We start from the raw sequence: 20,890 nt of genomic DNA on the forward strand, positions 1-20,890 counted from the left end.
GGCATACAGTACAAAAACAACAACAACAAAAAAAAAATCTCAAAATATTAGATTTCATTTCGAGTTTGAGTAAAACAGTATGAACACAGTGTATCTCTTGGTCTAGTTCAGTACACACAACCACAATCATGGGGAAGACTGCTGACTTGACTGTTGTCCAGAAGATCATCACTGATGCCCTCCACAAGGAGGGTAAGCCACAAAAGGTCATTGCTGAAAAGGGTGGCTGGAAAAGGTGCACAAGCAACAGGGATGGCCGCAGTCTTGAGAGGATTGTCAAGAAAAGTTGATTCAAGAACTTGGGAGAGCTTCACAAGGAGTGGACTGAGGCTGGTGTCAGTGTATCAAGACCCATCACGAACAGACATCTTCAAGAAAGGGGATCCAACTTTCGCATTCCTAATATCAAGCTACTCCTGAGCCAGAGACAATGTCAGAAGTGTCTTATCTGGGCTAAGGAGAGAAAGAAATGGACTGTTGCTCAGTGGTCCAAAGTCCTCTTTTCAGATGAAAGTACATTTTGCATTTAATTTGGAAATCACGGTTCTAGAGTCTGGAGGAAGAGTGGAGAGGCACGGAATCCAAGGTGTTTGAAGCCCAGTGTGAAGTTTCCACAGTCTGTGATGATTTGGGGTTCCATGACATCTGCTGGTGTTGGTCCACTGTATTTTATCAAGTCCAAAGTCAACACAGCCATCTACCAGGAGATTTTAGAGCACTTCATGCTTCCATCTGCTGATGAGCTTTTTGGAGATGCTGATTTCCTTTTCCAGCAGGACTTAGCACCTACCCACAGTGCCAAAACTACTACCAAATGGTTTGCTGACCATGATATTACTGTGTTTGATTGGCCAGCCAACTTGCCTGACCCGAACCCCATAGAGAATCTATGGGGTATTGTCAAGAGGAAGATGAGAAACACCCGACCCAAAAATACAGATACGCTGAAGGCCACTTTCAAAGCAACCTGGGCTTCAATAACACCTCAGCAGTGCCACAGACTGATCACCTCCATGCCACACCGCATTGATACAGTAATTCATGGTAAAGGAGCCCCAACCAAGTATTGAGTGTACAAATGAATATACTTTTCAGAAGTTGGACATTTCTGTATTGTAAATCCTTTTTTTGATTGATCTTAGGGAATATTCTAATAATTTGAGATACTGGATTTCTGATTTTCATGAGCTATAAGCCATAATCATCTAAATTAAAACAAAAAATGCTTTAAATATTTCACTTTACATGTAATGAATATAGAATATATGAAAGTTTACCTTTTTGAATTAGATTATGGAAAAAAAAGGAACTTTTTCATGGTATTCTAATTTTTTGAGATGCACTAGTGTGTGTGTATATATATATATATATATATATATATATATATATATATATATATATATATATATATATAAAAAGTAGACAGCCTTTCTAGTTCATAGTCGTTGTGATGTTTATTTCTGTAATATCTCACAAAAACTCAGGCCATTCTGTGACTGGGAAGTTATTTAATTTGAGGGGATTAAAGCAAATAATGTGCATGAAATCACTCGCTTCGCGCAATCAAGCAGACAGAGGAAGTCCGTGTGCACATGCGCAGGTTTACCTTTGAGCATGCACTGACGGTTCCACCATTCTGTCGCTAAACGAACAGCTGATCACACTGAGGTGCTCGCTGACCGCCGATATTTATTAGTTTGGTCCTGCGTTTCCTTTCCTTTGTAGATAACAACGCCTTTTCTTCTTGTTTTCCGTTACTGTAGTTGGTCCTTCACGTTTCATTCACACACTCACGTCCTCCATTTTTCCTCTCCTGTTTCAAATTTGTATCCCACAATGCCTTGCGCGAGCAGGGAAAGCCCACCACGTGGTGCATGACGTAGTATCTTGTATTAGGTCATGGTGAAGCAGGAAAAGAAAAAGAAAAAAAAAAAAACAGCGGAGAATTTAGGGGCCATGTGGCCCTAAATTCATTAATTGTTCTATTTTTTTTTTTTAAATTTAAAAAAGAATAAAATTGGAAGTCTGCGATTCGAATTCAGTAGCTTTCGGTCCACTAAACAAAAAAAATAATAATAATTGGGTGTCGGGAAATTTCTTTTTATGACCTACACTTGAAAAATCTGAAAGGCAATCTAGCTTTAAAATGGATGAAATACATATTTGATTAGATCATGAAAGATTTGCAGATGATTTGAATAAGTGTTTGGTTGGATAGTAGATGAGCGCGCTCAACAATGTGAAAGTAAAAGTCGAGAAGAAAGAAGAAGGAAATGCAGTGTGTAGAATTTAACTTTCTAACCATCTCACCAAGCAAGACAATTCATTCTAGTTGAGCTCCAGCTGTTCGTCAAACCTGACTCATAGTGACAATTACACACAGCTGAATTTATTTATTTTTAGAAATTGTTTTTTGTCTTACATTTGATCAGGATGTCTCTGGCCAGATCGCAGGCTGGAGCTGCGCCTCCTTTGAGCTGGAGGAAGCACCAGGAGAGCAAACTGCCCTGCAGAGCCCAGAAGAGAGAGAGCAGGACCTTCCGACTGGATCCTCCAGAGCTATCCAGCATCACCTCACACTGACACACACAAGTTCAGATATTACAGTATAAACAATTCTCCTGTTGTAAAGCAATCGCAAAATATCTCGTACTACAGAAACTGGACTAGCGTTATAGAAACCATTTGCAAATGTAAACACGGATAGTTTGAGGATTTCAGAAACTGTTGATCTGGGATTTCAAAAACATCTCATCTGGGGCAGTTCTGTGGGCAAAAACTCCTCGTTAATGAGAAGGGTCAGACTGGTTTGAGCTGACAGAAAGGCCACGGTAACTCAACCACTCTTTACAACCGTGGTGAGCAGAAAAGCATCTCAGAAATGCACAACATGTCAAACTTTGCGATGGATGAGCTACGACAGCAGAAGACCACGTCAGGTTCCACTCCAGTCAGCCCAGAACAGGAATCTGAGGCTCCAGAGGACACAGGACAAACTGGACAGGTGCAGACAGGAAATGTTACAAATTGTGCATATAAATAAGGAACACACCTCTCTAGTGGCGACGAGGAGCAGTGTGTCCATAACACTGAGGATAGGGGAGATGTCAAAGTCAGCAGGCGCTCCTTTAGGAGGCAGAAGCAGCAGACCGCTCGGGTCCTGATCACTGCAGAGAGAGAGAGAGAGAGAGAGAGAGAGAGAGAGAGAGAGAGAGGGCAAGACCACGAGAGCGAGTGTGTGCGAGAGAAAGACCACGAGAGCGAGTGTGTGCGAGAGAAAGACCACGAGAGCGAGTGTGTGCGAGAGAAAGACCACGAGAGCGAGTGTGTGCGAGAGAAAGACCACGAGAGCGAGTGTGTGCGAGAGAAAGACCACGAGAGCGAGTGTGTGCGAGAGAAAGACCACGAGAGCGAGTGTGTGCGAGAGAAAGACCACGAGAGCGAGTGTGTGCGAGAGAAAGACCACGAGAGCGAGTGTGTGCGAGAGAAAGACCACGAGAGCGAGTGTGTGCGAGAGAAAGACCACGAGAGCGAGTGTGTGCGAGAGAAAGACCACGAGAGCGAGTGTGTGCGAGAGAAAGACCACGAGAGCGAGTGTGTGCGAGAGAAAGACCACGAGAGCGAGTGTGTGCGAGAGAAAGACCACGAGAGCGAGTGTGTGCGAGAGAAAGACCACGAGAGCGAGTGTGTGCGAGAGAAAGACCACGAGAGCGAGTGTGTGCGAGAGAAAGACCACGAGAGCGAGTGTGTGTGAGAGAAAGACCACGAGAGCGAGTGTGTGTGAGAGAAAGACCACGAGAGCGAGTGTGTGTGAGAGAAAGACCACGAGAGCGAGTGTGTGTGAGAGAAAGACCACGAGAGCGTGTGCGCGCGCAAGAGAGAGAAAGACCACAAGACCAAGTGTGTGTGTGTGTGTGTGTGTGTGTGTGTGTGTGTGTGTGTGTGTGTGAGAGAGAGAAAGACCACGAGAGCGTGCGTGCGTGTGAGTGAGAGAGAGAGAGACCACGAGAGTGCGCGCGTGTGAGAGAGAGAGACCACGAGAACGAGTGTGTGTGAGAGAGACCACGAGAGCACGCGCGCGAGAGAGAGACCATGAGAGCGCGTGTGCGCGCGAGTGAGAGAGAAAGTGACCGTGTGAGTGAGTGAGAGAGGGAGAGAGAGAGAGAGAGAGGGGGTTACAGTAAAAAAAAAAATTAATTTAAAAAATAAAGAATACTTCTTATACTTTCATCATGAAAGTAAGGCCCCCACAGGAGTGCTAATGTACCTTACGAGTATTGTTCAAGTTCAGCGGTGTGCGCGCGCGTGCGTTACCTGAAATAATTACAGAGTGACTCGAATGTCAGCTTTGCCGACTCGGGCTGATTTTCTTCCGTTAAGTTCTTCTGAAAATGGAGAGAACAAGGACATATAACACAGACTCCAACACAAGCCCGTGCTCTTATACACACACACACACACAAACACACTCGCGTGGTCTCTCTCTCTCTCTCTCTCACACACACACACACACACACACACACACGGTCTTGTGGTCTTTCTCTCTCTCACGCGCGCGCACACGCTCTCGTGGTCTTTCTCTCTCACACACACACACACTCTCGTGGTCTTTCTCTCACACACACACACACACACACACACGCTCTCGTGGTCTTTCTCTCACACACACACACACTCGTGGTCTTTCTCTCACACACACACACACACACACACACACACACACACGCTCATGGTCACACACACACACACACACACCATCATGTCAAAGAGTTTGTCTCGCCGGCTCTGTTTGTCTGGGTAGAAGATGGCTGCGCCGCTCAGGACGGCTTTCACTGCCTGTTTCCTCAGAGCTTTTTCCACTGCAGACTCTCCTTCAGGCCCGTCAACAACTGTACACACACACACAAGAACATCTTACACACACCTACACACTAAACTGCACTTAATATTAGTTACACACAATCACTCAGGGCAGTGGGTTGCAAAGGAAGATGAAGATCAAGAACTGGTTCATTTGGCATTTTTAAAGAAATTAAAGGTTCTGACTGCAAAGTTGAATACTGGGTAAAATGTTCGGTTTCTATTGCTTTTGGAGTTTCAAGATGTTTCGCTGCTGCACACACTGTGTATCCTGTGTGTAAATGTTTTATGGAGATAAAATGTGTCCCACATTTTACGAGTCCAGAGATTGCTGAAGCAAGTGAGCAACAACATTATGTGACCACCGTGGGGCGTGTTTGACCTACTTTTAACCAAAACAAGTCGGCGTGGGCAAACATGGCAGACTCGGTTCTCCCGCCAGCAGAAAAGAAAAGGAAAACCTGCCTAGTGAGTGTAACTGCAAGACAGAGCAAGGTTAGATGACATAATTTTTCTGGACAGATAGCTAAATCATTCTAGCTAGCGCTTAGCTATCTTATCCTTAGAATGCATGAGCTCGACTCCACGGTAGCGAGTATGGAGTTATACACCTAATGTTTTGGTCTTACAGAGAAAGAAACGATAACACAAAAGCAATAACAGAGAAAATACATATTCGTCTTTAGTTTCATGGATCTATTCACGAATGTCAACCACAAATTACATCCCTGAGACTCAAAACTCTCCGAGGTCGATGCAGAGTCATGATGTTTTACGTGCGTCACCATCTTAGTGTGTGACAGTTCCATAATTATGCTAATTAGTTCAAGCTCCTTGTGTTCAGATATTTCTCTAGGGCCATACTGTTCACCTCGAGAGGGAGGAAAGCAGTCCCAAAATGGAGAAAAGCGACCCTCAGGACATCAAAATGATCACATCTCGTCCGCATGGTATTGTTCTTATAAGACAGGAAAATGCCATGCACAATAAAAAAAAAAAAAAAAATTAAACCATTTCGGATAACTTTGCAGTCAGCACCTTTAAAGTGCATATCACGGGTAAATTCAGGAGCAAGAGCAATGTAATTCTCCTATTTTATATTAAACTCTGGTCAAATATCTGTCACGTTTTGCATTTTGTGCAATTTTTTTTTACCTTGCGCAATACCAGAAAAATTCAGTTGAAATCGAGCCATTTGAGGAGAATTGGTCCGCCTCTGAAAAAACTTGGCATTTGGATTTCCCGGCAAACATTGATTTTCGTGACGTCGCGTGCGGGACGCCTCCCTCTGAATCCTACGTCAGCGCTGGTTTGTTTATGAGAAAACAACCTGGTGGTTTTCTGTAAATTTCTTCAACGTTATCGCGTAATTATTAAAACGGTTAACAGATGTATCGTAGGAGGGTGTAGCAACACCAATCTTGATGGGATTAGTACTCATCATTTCCCAAAAGACCGGACAATGAGGGAGAAATGGGAGCGCTTGGTCTACACAGGCTGTGCACTGAAACCATGCAAAGCTCGCGCAGCCTGCTGGCGCTTCCGCAGGTAACGTCACGAAACTGGCTCCAGACTCCCTTGGGATTTTTCCAGACGCGTTTTGTTATTTTATTTTTTTCTGCCGTAGACAGATGGCCTTGTGCAAAATTACCCTTCTGGATGAGCGTGTAAAGGGACATACTTTCATAAAAAAAAAATAAAAAAATAAAAAAATAAAAAAAATTAAAAATTGGTCCAGGATATGCACTTTAAGAAATAACTTTATATTTCATCGCATTTGTCACTGGAGTCAGCATGTAGCGTTTTTGTAGTTAGTTTTTTTTTTTTTCACCAATTATATAACTTAATTCATGTTAAAGTTTTACTTCAGTCAGGAAAAAAAAAAGTTTACATTTTATATGAAAAAAAAAAGGATCAAATACGAAAATATCAAACATTCACCATCATGTAGGGCCGGGATACTGAATAGTTATTCCATGAAATCGAGTCGTACATGACCTGACAGTCGGCTATAATCCACGTACAACGAGATTGAGTGGAATAACTCATTCATCTCATTATCTCTAGCCGCTTTATCCTTCTACAGGGTCGCAGGCAAGCTGGAGCCTATCCCAGCTGACTACGGGTGCTTTTCTAGTATTCCATGTTTTTTGGTGGGTTATTTATTTGTATTTTTGGGGTTTTGATTTCGAGTAGAGTTTTTATTTCGCTCTTGGTTGATTCAGCCACACGTTCCGCCATTTTGTTTTTCTCTACTCATGGTATATGAGCTCATAGCCTAGTAGTAGAGTAACCAGAGTGCCCGATCGCTCATATCCAGTGAATGTGGATAGAATAAATGATATTATATCAACGTATACTATGAACAACTGCTGCAATATGCTCTGACATATTGTGATTTATTTCATTATTTAAAAAAAAAATCAATCTTTAAAATTATAATCTGTCAATTTTTTTTAATAGATAAATTCTCTCTTTCAGTGACAGAGCTTTTCTAATTTGTCATAAAAATATTTTTAAATATTAAATTTAATTATACTGTCAAGCTTATGAAACAACCTCAAAACAAAAACAAGATTAAATTAAGTAAAATTAAACAAATACATTAAACCAGGGGTTTTCAAAGTGTGGGAGAGTCAGACCCCCCCTCGGAGAGCAAATAAACAACAGCGCCCCCCCTTACAATTTTTGTTGTTGCTATAATTAATGTTCCATTCGTATCTAAAAAAAAAAAGGTTGTTGTACACATTTTTTTCTTTTTCACATTTTAAACATCTGTGCTTTTTAAAACATCTTGTTTTACACATTTTAAACATCTCATAGCATCGTTAGCTAGCACCTCTTGGCAGACAACACACTGTGGCAGTGGAGCATCTTCAGATCCAGTCCATGAAAATCCAAACTTTAAATAATCGTGGTCATACTTCCTTCTTTTTCCAGTCCCCCAGGATTCCGCGGGCCTTTTTTGTGATTGTTGCGGGCTAAAATGTCTGATGTTGCGGGGGTTTTCCAAAAAATTGCGATGAAAATTGCGGTGTTTAGGTTTTTGTTGTGATTACATTGCGGGAGGAAGTGAAAGTTGCGAGAAATTGTTGCGATTTTCTCTTTTTGTGATTAAAATTGAGTGATATGTTAAATATTAAGTTATTACTGAAAAACTATTGATTAAAAAAAACAGACACTGAGAAATGGTCCTATAAACAACTTTACCAATATAAAAGATTACCAGGACTACAAAAACGCAGAAAAATAGGCTTTACTGATCCAAATGCACCTGTTGGTTCAAAAGTTAAAGTGCATAGAACCTCACAGCACAACATGAAGTTACCTTAAAATATAATATAAATGCCTCAGCTTTCATGTACAAAAAAAAAAAACTATTAATACTAGTACTGTGTGCAGGCAGTCTCTCCTGAAGACTAAATTAAACAGTAATTATAAACTAATAAAATAAATGGCTCAGGCTTCATAGAAGAAAAAAAACAATTTGAACAGAATCTCACAGTATGATGCTGAAGGTGCCTAAACAATGGAAAATAAAATACCATTTTGGCAAAAATGTTGGCATCCATTAATTTCTTGTATTAAGTAAAAAAAAAATCAAGTGCACACAGTCCTTCACTGTAAACATAACACACTTTCAGTAACAGAATTTAAGCCTATATAAACATTGTCTCGCACATCATGCAATGTTGCCAGATACTGCTGACGTTTTCCAATCCAAAATATGTTCAAAACCCGCCAAAATGCACTTGAAACCGCCAATCTGGCAACACTGCGCGCATGCTGCTTCTCTTGAACATAGACATCCGGAAGTAAAGCGGAAGGTAGTTTGTCGATGTCACCTCAAGACGACGCCAACGATTGGTCAAATTTGCGGGAAAGTTGCGGTGATTGGATATAATTGCAACACCACCCTGAATTCGCGGGGATTGGTTGAATTTGCGCTGAAGTTGCAAATCGCAACATCCTGGAGGCTCTGTTTTTTTGCTTGGCTGTCTCCTCAGTGCCTGTAGCTTTAGGTACTAAAAATCGATCCATTTTGTCTCTCACGTTGCGCCCCCCCGAAGAACTCTGGCGCCCCCCAGGGGGGGCGCACCCCACACTTTGAAAAGCCCTGCATTAAACAATTAAATCAAAACAAGAAAACTTGACATTTTAACACCATCATTAGGATATTTATCTGAAAGATTCATCAAAAAAAAGAAGCGAACTGATACGTGACTAGTTTTAAACGATGCATTTATGAACAATTCTGTATGATTGTGTATCATTACTCCATAAAGCAGTGCTACTGTTCATACCCTGACAGAGGTGACTATATAGCTCCCCTACAGCCTCAGCTGGATCCACATCTGTGCTCACTGATGCTCCAGCTGCAGGTGATGATGATGTCGTCTTTTCCGGTGAGCCCCGGGACTCCGGCAAGGCAGGAAGAGCTGGGAAACAATTCTGAAGAAGCTGGAGCAGAAGGACCTGGGCTTTCATTGCCTCCTCTCCACCTCTGATAAAGACACACAGACTGGCATTAGAGCAAACGGGGCCGTGTCGAGTCTTTAACAGTTACATTTGAGTTTTTATTAAAAACAAAACATAGTAATCGCTGTAATCACACTTGCTGAGGAAAAAAAAAAAAAAACACACCAGAACGTAGTGTTATTATTAGAAATCACCACAGCACCCCCTCCCTATAGTGCTTTATTCCAACTCACATCGACCTGAGTTTTCTGTAGAAGTCCCAGAAGAGCGGCAGGTTCAGCCCGCTGAAGTCCAACAAAGACTTCTGCTTTTGCATCATCATGTCCTAAAACACCACGTACAGCTCCATTAGCCTCCACACATCCTAAACACCATCACTTTGTACATTGATCCAGGAAACAGTGCCTCCTGCTAAACTGCTCCATCATCTATATGCCTGAAAATGATTATTATATAAAATCAACACTCACTTGAGCAAATCATGTGTATGTGTGCGTTACCATGTCTCGAGTGAGCTGCTGGATGAAGTACAGGGTCTTTCGGATTAGTGTGAGGCCCGTGACCAGGCCGCAGTTGGCTCCCTGTGTGCGAGTGTTCAGTTGCTCCTCCTCTTCCTCCAGTCTCTCAGAATCCGGACACAAGTAGCCGCTAAAGGCTAGCTGCTGAACCCCGAGCCGCTCGGCCGAGTCCTGCCTCACGCACACGAACTTCACCATGAGAAACTGAACAGAGAGACAGATCCAGACCCAGGATTACACAAATCATACGAGCAGCAGAGAATAGTGTCTTTACATGGGTCGAGGAATATCAAAGATGAAGGGATTTCATGACTTGAATGGATTTTGATTCATGGTGTCACGATAGACATGCACCTCCATTTTTGAAATTTTGACATTGACATAACTAACAAGTTTGACATTCGGCATGTAATGATATATCGTGCGGCAATAAAGCGCAATACAAATTCATGATGATTTAAATAAATATATAATAAAAATTATATATATATATATATATATATATATATATATATATATATATATATATATATATATATATATATATAAATAAATAAAAGTGATTCCACGCTTATGGGTACTGAAATGGGGACATGAACTTATTTTTAAAAATTCACCTAAAACCATTTCTTTTTTTTACCATCAGGTCACAAAACATGTAATCTTTAATGAATGATATGTTAAAAGATAACTTTAATTTTCTGAGATGTAATAAAAACATATTTATATGCCAAAGTCAGAACGTAACAGAAGTGTTGTGGACATATATATTCTCAATTTTAACAATGTAGAATTACTTTTTGAAACATAGGAAGGTGATGTTTTAGCAAATATAATTAATAAACATGTGTAGTAGAATAAACATACACATTCTTTCAATAAGATTAACATGGTATATAGCTAGATTGTAATTAATTTGTAACAGACGCGAGATGGACAATCGTAACAGAAGTAATGTAACAGACATCATTTTGGAACTCATAGGCTTGACTTTGGCATATAAATATGTTTTTATTACATCTCAGAAAATTAAAGTTATCTTTTAACATATCATTCATTAAAGATTACATGTTTTGTGACCTGATGGTAAAAAAAAGAAATGGTTTTAGGTGAATAAGTTCATGTCCCCATTTCAGTACCCATAAGCGTGGAATCACTCATATTATATATATATATATATATATATATATATATATATATATATATATATATATATATCTCACAATTATCAGGCTGCATAATGTTAGTTTTTCCAAGCTGTAACTGTGATGTTTACACAGCAGAGGTTGGAATAATATTCAATCGTAGGAACGCACGCGACTTCTTCACCAAGGGCAGAAGTAACACGGCTCTAATGCAGCCAAAAAAAAAAAACCACCCACAAATTTAAAATGGAAGGAATTTGTTGTGTGATCGACCGTACAACCAGATCTACAAAGAAAACCGAGCTCGCTCTTTACAGGCTGCTGAAAGCTAAAGAAAAGAGAAGCAAACGGAGGTAGTACAAATGTTCATAAAAGTTTATTAAGAAAGGGCCTTTGTGTTAACTTTTCACTTTTAATAAAACAAATATTTTTGTTAATAGGGTGTTCGATTTTACTGCAACCTTTACAAATGTGGGTAAATTATGGTTATTACTGTTGCTTATTAAGAAAATGAAACAGGTTTTTTTTTATTTAACAAAAGGAATATTTAAAAGTAGATGGTCTAAAAGTAGACTATGAGGCAGTAGCCACAAAAATGCTGAGAGAGAGAGAGAGAGAGAGAGATTTCCTACATTTGCAACGCGGCACTGCTGTAGCTTGATCTCCACATCATTCCAGTCTTCCTCCAGCTCAAACCAGCCTACAGGATTCTCTTCTCTCACCTCTGCTGCTCCTTTACTGGAATGTCTAAGTGTGTATCAGAGACACAGAGAGAGAGAGAGAGAGAGAGAGAGAGAGAGAGAGAGAGAGAGAGAGAGAGAAACAGAATGCTTTCTGTGACTCAATGTACAGCTGTAAAACACTAAATCAGCCACATGCAGTGCAGATGTGCTGCTCCTTAGTTTATTAGCACCAATAATGAGCTACACTTACCATCTTACTACATCCAACACTAATTCTACATTTACTAAGAACACGCAAAACCATGTGACCCTTCACACACGCATCACCACAAACAAGTGACTAAACAATCTAGCTTACTTGTCTTGAACAAACTCCTTGTAGTCCTTAAAATCCCACGTGTCGTACTTCCTGAACTTCTTAAAGTGCTTGTCTGCGTCAAAAGCCTCCGAGTCGTTGTAAGCGAACACCAGGCCGCATTTAGCGCCGATGGCTCCTTTACGCACCTAATGAGGAAAAGAAGAGAGCAAAAAAGTGAACAAGTAGTCAAATTATCATCGCGCAGTTAATTCGGCCTGAATTGCACCCTTCGTGAAAATGAGCAAAAATTCATGTATTAAATAAACGTAAGAGACACGAGTCAAAAAATTTGACAGGTTTTCTGTGAGCTGATGTTCGTTTGGCAGTTTGGAAAGAGTCTGCAGTGTAGGAGCTTTGTCAAAGTAAGAGGTGAAGCTGGACATTTTCAGACATTTCTTAAAAACTGGATTTTTTTTTTTTTTTTTAAAAAGTGACCTAGGTCGATGTGCTGGTTCAGGAACCATTTAATCCACTCCCCTTTCTTAATTGTTTGAGCCGATACCCATCCCCATAGCTGGTATGCATCATCTTGTTTCAATACATTTTATTTCCTAACGTCCTAACCACGTGTTCGTCTGTTTACAAACCGCTTGGTAGCCAGTTCAGGGGGAGAGAGAGAAAAAAAAAAAAAAGATTTTCAGGAACTATCGGACATTGTCAAAGGGGAACAAGGCAGAGAAAACAAGCGTTTCCGTACCCAAGTGTAAACATTAGCATGCAGTGTTTTTCCAGCTTGTTCTCCTTCACAGGCATGACGCAGCGGGCAATACAGTGTGTGATTCAAGTACCTAGGGGTTATTCTAGCTCCACAGGGTACTATTCATCTTTTTAATACATCAACCTGTCACTTTAAAGCTAGACGGCCTTTCGATTTCATAAAAATCTGTGAAATTTAGTTCCCTCTGAAACTGTCATTGTGATGCATGTTTATTTCTAAAAGAGGTCACAAAATATCAGGCCGTTCTGTGGCTGGGAAGTTATTTAATTAGAAGGGATTCCCGAGCAAATAATGTGCATGAAATCACTCGCTCCGTGCAGTCAAGCAGACAGAGGAAGTCCGTGTGCGCATGCGCAGGTTTAACTTGAGCGTGCACTGACAGTTCCATCATTCTATCGTTAAACGAACACCTGATCACACCGAGGTGCTCACTGACTACCGATATTTATTAGTTTGGTCCTGCGTTTCTTTTCCGCACAATATAATGTCTTTTCTCGCTTTCCGTTACTGTAGTCGGTCTTTCATGTTTCATTCGCACACTCCTGTCCTCCATTTTTCTCTCCGGTTTCAAATTTGTATCCTACAATGCTTTGTGCGAACAGGGAAAGCTCACCACGTGATGCAGGATGTAGTATCGGGTCATGGTGAAGCAGGAAAAAAATGGCGGCGAATTTACAGCCACATGGCCCTACATTCATTAATTGTTCTATTTTAAAAAACTAATAAAATTGGAAGCCTGTGATTTAAATTCAGTAGCTTTTGATCCACTAAACGAAAATAATTAAGTGTTATGGAAAGTTCTTTCTATGACCTACACGTGAAAAATCTGAAAGGCAGTACAGCTTTAACCCGAGAGACTTAAAAAGAGCGATGCTGGAAGTGACTAGTGCGACTACGTTGTTTTGTGGAAGTTCAATAATATAAAGACACTATAAGAGGATTAAACACACTTCGATATACTGTTACAGGAAAATAACCGGCAGCATTGATTATTTCTCTCCCACCCCACCCACCCTGAGCAGGACATCTCAAGCAATATGGCTGAATTTTTACAGTCGATGCTTTAACCCTAGCATCCTCTTTGGGACGATTCATGTTTTTGGAAAAGCCATGGACAAACACTAAGCAGTAATGAATCGTTCGAGACGGTGTGTAGCTCTGAATCGGCGACTCACTTTGATTCTGATCTGTGTGACCTGGAAGCACGTCTGGTCCTCGGTGGAGAGAATGACGCTGGCTCTCGTCTTCCCGCACTCGGTGAGAAAACCTGAAATGGATCAAATGCGGATAAGTTTCTCATCTCTGCGTGTCTAATCTGTGGAAGCTTTCATCATCACGTGTTCTCTGAGGATTTTCAGGTCAATTTCTCATATTCAGGAGTTTTGTCGCAGAGTGTGAGTATACCAGTAGAGTGTACCAAAGCTGTCTAAAACACAAAATTGGTTGTAATTGTATGATGCGTTAAATTATTAATTAAGGAATTAAATACATATGACAGCTTATTAGGGACACTGTAGGTTGTTTTAAAAAAAAACAAAAAAAAACACAAAAAAACCCCACCCACCCACATGGAGCTGGGGGTGGGGGGTGGTTACATTCCGAGAAATAAAACTCGGAATTTAAAGTCAGATATTTACGAGAAAAATTCTAGGTATACTCAAATTATAAAAAGTCATAAATCTGCAAGGAAAAATTCAGAAATTCCGAGGGGGAGAGAAAAAAAAACCCCTCAATTTTGTGACTTCTTAATTGTAGAATTGGCGTTTTTTTTGTTTTCCTTGCAAGTGTCTGACTTCAATCTTGTAAATCCTCAGTTATTTTCTTTGGTATATTTCCCCACCCCCACTGCCTCAGCTCCAGTTTTTATTATTATTATTTCCAATTGCCTGAATGCAGTGACAAATACAGAACACCTAGGAATGTCAGAAAATCCTGAATCCTGTTCACCCAGCAGTAAAGTATGAGGTGAGATGAGGCTGAAGAGTACCGTCTCCTGTCGAGGGGTCGGTCAGCATGTTCTCCGGGCCACACTTATCATCTCGGCTCTTCACATCGCATGCCTGCAAACGCAGCTGTAAAGTTTTACCTACACAGAAATTAGAAGAGAGATTCTACAGAAGTGCACTCCACTACACAGGACATTACACATTCTCACACACACACACACACACACAGCGCAGTGTTTTGCACAGTGGACCTGGCCATATTAGCGCACTAATTATCTCCTAAACACGCTATTCTCATGGTCAGTAATGTGCTGTTATGACCCAGAGAGAGAAGTGCAGTAATGTCAGGTAGAGTGCGGTACCGTTGCGGTAGAGCAGGTGGAGGCGAACTGAGCCCATGGAGGCCAGCAGTGACGCAGCACGATACTCCGAGTCCACGTGCTCACACATCCCCGCCAGAGACAGCAACACCTTCATCACACTGCCCCGAGCCAGAGCAAACGCCAAGAGGGTCAACTCTGCAGCCGGGGTCACACAGCAACTACACACACACACACACACACACACGAGAAAGAAGAAATAAGAGAAAGAAAGACAGAGTACACACAAAGAGAAACACAGATGAGAGAGAGAGAGAGATTGCAAGATAGAGACCGACAGACACAAGAGAGAAAGAAAGGCAGAGAGAGACAGTGATAGAGAAACCGAAAGGGGGGAAGGAAGAAATAAAATAAACAAAAAGAAAAGGCAGAGAGAGAGCGCGCGAGCGATAGAGAGAGGAAAGAAAGAAATGCAACGACAGTGATGAAGACAGATAAAGACACACAAGAGGAAAAAAGAGAAGGGGGGAAGAAGAAAGAAAGAAAGGCAGGGGAAAAGAAAGAAAGAAAGGCAGGGGAAAAGAAAGAAAGAAAGAAAGGAAGGAAGGAAGGAAGGAAGGAAGGAAGGAAGGAAGGAAGGAAGGAAGGGATCGAGAGCGATAAAGAGAGAGACGAGAGAAAAAAGAGGAGAGAGAGGGGGAGAAGAAATAAAAGAAAGGTGGGGGAAAGAAGAAAGGCAGAGAAAGACAGTGATAGAGAGAACACAAACAGACAGAAGAAATAAAAGAAAGAAATGCAGAGAGACAATGAGACAGATAAAGAGAAAGAGTGAAAAAAGAGGGGAGAAGAAATAAAAGAAAGGCAGAGAAACAGACAGAAGAAATAAAAAAAGAAAGAAAGCCACAGAGAGAGACAGACAGGCAAAAGAGAGAGAGAGGAAGAAAGAAATGCAGAGAGACAGTGATGGAGATAAATAGAAAGACAAGAAAGAAAAAAGAACAAAAATAAAAAGAAATAGAAATTAACAAATAAAAGAATTATAAATGTAAAGTAAAAGCAATAAATAAAGAAACAGACATGAAGTACAGCAGAATAAAAAGGAAAAAGAAATAAAAAGAAGAAATAAAAGGAACAAAATATAAAAGGATGTCACATCATAAAATAAAAGAAAGTGAGATTAAATAAGATAAATGAAAGGAAAAAGAAGGATAAAACAGAGAAGGAAGGAAAGAAGGAAAAGAAAGAAAGGGAAAAGGAACAAACAGAGGAAAAAGAGAGTGTGGTGGGATTAATGAGATGTGAGTAAACAGCCGCAGTGTTTAATTACTGAGTCATTACTGCCGCATGCTCCATTCAATTCTCTCATCACAGCAGGAGAGAACATCACTGCACCATCCATACAGGAAAACTGAACACCAGCCAGATTATTCAATTAAGAGTGTGTGTGTGTGTGTGTGTGTGTGTGTGTGTGTGTGTGTGTGTGTGAGTGAGAGAGAGAGAGAAAACTGTCACAGGGCAGAAAACGCCACAGGAACCTGAGTGCACTCAGATGAAGCTGCTTACTCTGCGATTCGGAGGAGGAAGGCGTCCACTTCTTCCAGGATGTTGGGGGAGAAGAACTTTGGGAACTCTGTGGAGGACGGCGCTAACGACAGTGGCGGCATGTGCTCTAAGGCTTTTCTAAAGAGACACACCAAATACTTGAACACATCAAAATAATAAAACACGACAACTATAATTACACAATAACAAACCTGACTAAACACCAGTGAGGAGCTTCAACAGCTCCGAGTGTCCCGAGATAAAGAAAGCTGACTTCCTGAGTGAGGAATTTAATCCAACATCAGAAGTGTGAGCTCCTTGATTCTGACTGGGACACTGTTGTGAACAGCTACCGTGCCTCAAATCACCACTCTTTACAAACACGCTGAGCAGAAAAGCAACTCAAAACACACAAGATCTTTAAAAAAGCGGATGTGCTAGAGCCGCAGAAAAGCACACCAGGTGCCGGTCCTGAACAGGAACCTGAGGGCACCATGGGCCCCGGCTCTTCTACACTGCCCATGTAAATTAATCACTTCCTCGTTCCCATTTTGGGACTGACGTTAAATGATGTAATGACTCACTGTGTGCTCTGGAGGACAGTGTTTGCAAGGGCGGGGTTCGTCTCCATGGACGCCGTCACCAGTGAGGTGAGCAGAGAGAGGTACCAGATGGCCGAGGCGTCAGACACGGACACTTCCTTGCTCTTGGTCACCTGGTAGCCCATGGTCTTCAGGCCGTGGATCCGCGTATCACAGCCATCACTTAAACACCGCTTAATGTTGATCTGAACATCTGTATCGGCACAGGGCAGGAGATCATTACATTTTATTTTTACACTTTTATGAAAAAAATTTTTTTTTTTTTTAAACCAAAGCCTAAAGTCACAATTATTGGCACCCCTGAATTTAGAGTTTTACACAACCATAACTAATGCTTGAAGAGAGCAAGGAACCTAAGAGCTCTCCTCAATCCTCAATCTCTCCAGAATCTTGGGTTCTCTCGTATGGACTCCCTTCTTCAGTTGACCCACAGGCTTTCAATCCGATTTAGATCAGGGGACTGAGGTAGCCATGTCAAAATCTCACATGGTTGCGTGGAGAAGAAAGGGAAGAGGAGGAGAAGAAGAAGAAGAAGAGGAGAGGAAGAAGGAGAAGAAGAAGAAAGGGAAGAGGAGAGGAGAGGAAGAAGAAAGGGAAGGAGAAACTACTACTACCACCACCACCCAGTTGTAACTTCTTGGCAGAGGCAGCAGGATTTCATTTCCAATCCCCTGGTAAATTGTGGAATCCATGACGCTGTGCATCCGAACAAAATTCCGAGGGCTTTCGGAGGAAAAATAGCTCCACTTCATTACAGATTCTCCACCGGACTTGGGGATTAGTTTATTTTCTGTATAAACTCCACTTCTCATCACATCTCATTCTCAAAGACTCGCCAAACCACAGAACCTGGTTCCAGTAGAGTCAAGTGAACTCCAGGCTCTTACAGCTGTGGTTCGGTGAAGAAAAAGGAAAAAAAAAGGGGGGGGGGGGGGGGTTAGGGTTAGGGGGAGCAGAGCTCGGAACATCTTCTAAACAGTTTGTTAGTATTTATTGGTAGGTGGCCTCTGACTGTAGATTTGGGGACTTGGTGACCCCAAAACCTAACAGCACTGGTTGGCTTAAGCCTCCATTTCTGCATTTTAATATCTACCATCTTTATTTAATTTATTCATCTCTCATTTCATTTACTGTATATTCTCTAATGAATTGCCTAAGAGTTCCTAAACACTCAGCCTGGGAAACGTTGATTCTGACCACAAAAATAATCAGCAAAACATCAGCAGTTTACACCACCACGTATAACACTACTGTTATATCATGAAAATAGAACCATATCACATCATCACAAAATACACGTCCTATTCAGATTTCAGAACACATCTATAACATGAAAGATTTTCTTTTGGTATCAACGCTGAAGGAAGCTCACATGGCTGAGAGACGTTGGCGTTGTCCAGAAGGGGCACGTAGCCTGTGACGTTGCTGGGGATGCGAATGTCTCTGATCTCCTGCAGCGAGCGCCGGCTCTTTCCTACAGATACAGACACCAGCTGTGGCATGTAGCTGTGATCGCTGGACGCCACAGCGATAGCCAATCGCCTCAGCACCACATCTGGCTTCAGCTTTAACCTGCAACACAGTAAACGAGGATGTTAACGTGCTGCACAAAACCTAACCGAGGATTTTTGTTTTACAGTAACGCACTTCCATTAGTTTCAAATCAACAAGCTTTGAAGCGCTTTTAACGGGACAGGAAACGGTCACTGTTCTTCGTTGTAGTTATAAAAAAGAGTGTACAAAACACAGTAGACACAGATTAGGTTCAAAGTCACTGGAATATTCCTTTCAGGTTCACATAGAATCACAACTGGTGTTTTAGACACCCAGACGAATTTAAAAGTTCAGTCTCCCGGTCCTTATTTAAATGTAAGCAAATATACTGAAGCATGTGTTCAGACGACACTCAGATGGATTTAATCGAAAACAGATCATAAGGTTTTGCGCAGACTTGTGGAGCCCATGCCAGTTCGAGATCACACGCTCATTAAAGGTGATGTATTATACCCCTTTTCCACAAGCTGATACACTTCCCTGAGGTCTTAATGAAATGTCTGACATACTTTGGTCAAAATACCATAATGATAAAACACTACAGCGCCCTTCTCACCCTGTTTAAATATCCCTGTTCAAAACGGCTGATTTGAGTGACTGTTCCTTTAAATGGTATTATGTCACTGCTCTCAAACCCCACCCCCTCTTTTCCCAGCCAATCAGGTAGCATGTTCCTCATGAATATTCATTTAAAGGCAGTTCTCAAACCATGAGTGGATACACTCAGATGAGGAAGTGGTATAATTCTAATGATCTCCGCTCGTGACGGAGAAAGAGGAGCCGAATCTGGATGGCTTGTTGAAGCACATGTTTTCTGAAACAGGAAGCTCAAAAGAAACTGACCGGGTGCCTAATTTCAGAGGTTTTTTTGGTTGGTAGGGACTCCAGATACCCAAAGGTCTGTGCACAAGCACTGAAAAAGTGAGTTGGCATAATATGTTCCCTTTAAAGCAAAAAAGGGGGCCATATCAAATACTTAGAGACTCTGAAATTCATGTAAGCATTTCTAAGATTCTTCTTTTCACTCGGGTCGTCATCAAGAATATAACTTGTAATGCAAATTGTTGTATTACATTAGAAAAAGAATGCAAAATAGAAGCATTTTTCACTCGTGCTCTCGGACCTTTAGACCCTACTGGGGAGATACATCAGGCTTGTAGTACTCGAGTCCGACTCGTGCCCTAATTTTAAGGACTTGTAATTCAACTTAGACTCTGACTCGTGCATTAACTGCATTCGGATTTGTAAATTGGAGACAAGGACTCAGATTTTTTTCTTTATTTTTTGTAACATGCCATAATAATTTGGCATAAGATATTGATATCGGCATTAATTTTCGTACTAATTTCGTGCAAGTGTGTTACACCTGCGCGCCTTGGCGCGTGCATCAGATAGACTCTCGGGCGCGCTCCGGACAGCGCACGCACCAAGCGGACTCTCACATGAGCGCCGTAAATGACTCACACCTGCACAGGATTAAGGCGCAATCAGCGCACCGATATAAAAACTGTGAAAACACATTCTTTGCAAAGTACTGAGTTGCGTTGCTGACACATTACCGAGCCTTATTTGGTTTCCTGATCCTTGATTTCCTGTTTCTCGTCTTTGATTCTGCAGAGTCTACGATAGCCTGTTTGTGCCTCGCTCAAATTATTGCCCGTTTCATTGTTTTATGATTTTGCCTGCCATTCTGGATTGTTTATTACTACAAGTGAAGACAGGTAAACACACCTTCTGCACTTACATCCGTCTCCCAACCATCTCTGACAGAATACTTCACACTCGCTGACAAAGAGAAGTGCATTCACCTGTTCATACGTCATGTTCAGGAACAAACTAACGTTAAATGGCGCTGAAACAGCCACCGTCAAATGGTGCCGTTGGAGTCTTGTTCTTGGATTCGACTCAATTTTTTTAAATGACTCAGACTTGAACACTGGAGACTCGAGACTGGACTCTGAGTTGACTATAACACACACTTGTTGTAATATTATTTGTATATTATATCTCTCTCTCACACACACACACGACAAAAATGTGTTTTGCAGATAATTTCCTATTCTCAAGAACAACCCTATAAACAATCTGCAGCTATCACTCTAAAGTCGTATCACACATACAGCAGGTTATTTGTGTAACTGAGACTGTGCAGCTTTCTGCATGTT

At 41.4% G+C, this 20,890-nt stretch overlaps 1 protein-coding gene across 2 annotated transcripts in view; it reads right to left on the reverse strand.

Moving 5' to 3' along the window:
* Positions 1-20,890, reverse strand: part of zzef1 (zinc finger, ZZ-type with EF hand domain 1) — a 173,338-nt gene that overhangs the window by 99,958 nt on the left and 52,490 nt on the right. For both annotated transcript variants that reach the window (XM_060912546.1, XM_060912545.1), the window contains exons 5-19: positions 18,544-18,743; positions 17,154-17,364; positions 16,591-16,707; positions 15,070-15,248; positions 14,749-14,847; positions 13,937-14,028; positions 12,044-12,189; positions 11,635-11,749; positions 9,840-10,061; positions 9,573-9,664; positions 9,165-9,364; positions 4,756-4,889; positions 4,315-4,385; positions 3,053-3,167; positions 2,423-2,579 (exon numbers count right to left, since the gene is read on the reverse strand). In XM_060912546.1, the coding sequence (XP_060768529.1) occupies positions 2,423-2,579; positions 3,053-3,167; positions 4,315-4,385; positions 4,756-4,889; positions 9,165-9,364; positions 9,573-9,664; positions 9,840-10,061; positions 11,635-11,749; positions 12,044-12,189; positions 13,937-14,028; positions 14,749-14,847; positions 15,070-15,248; positions 16,591-16,707; positions 17,154-17,364; positions 18,544-18,743 (2,150 nt within the window). The remainder of the gene's footprint in view (positions 1-2,422; positions 2,580-3,052; positions 3,168-4,314; positions 4,386-4,755; positions 4,890-9,164; positions 9,365-9,572; positions 9,665-9,839; positions 10,062-11,634; positions 11,750-12,043; positions 12,190-13,936; positions 14,029-14,748; positions 14,848-15,069; positions 15,249-16,590; positions 16,708-17,153; positions 17,365-18,543; positions 18,744-20,890) is intronic.

The sequence above is a fragment of the Neoarius graeffei genome, chromosome 28 (assembly GCF_027579695.1).
Source record: "Neoarius graeffei isolate fNeoGra1 chromosome 28, fNeoGra1.pri, whole genome shotgun sequence".
Lineage (NCBI taxonomy): Eukaryota > Metazoa > Chordata > Actinopteri > Siluriformes > Ariidae > Neoarius > Neoarius graeffei.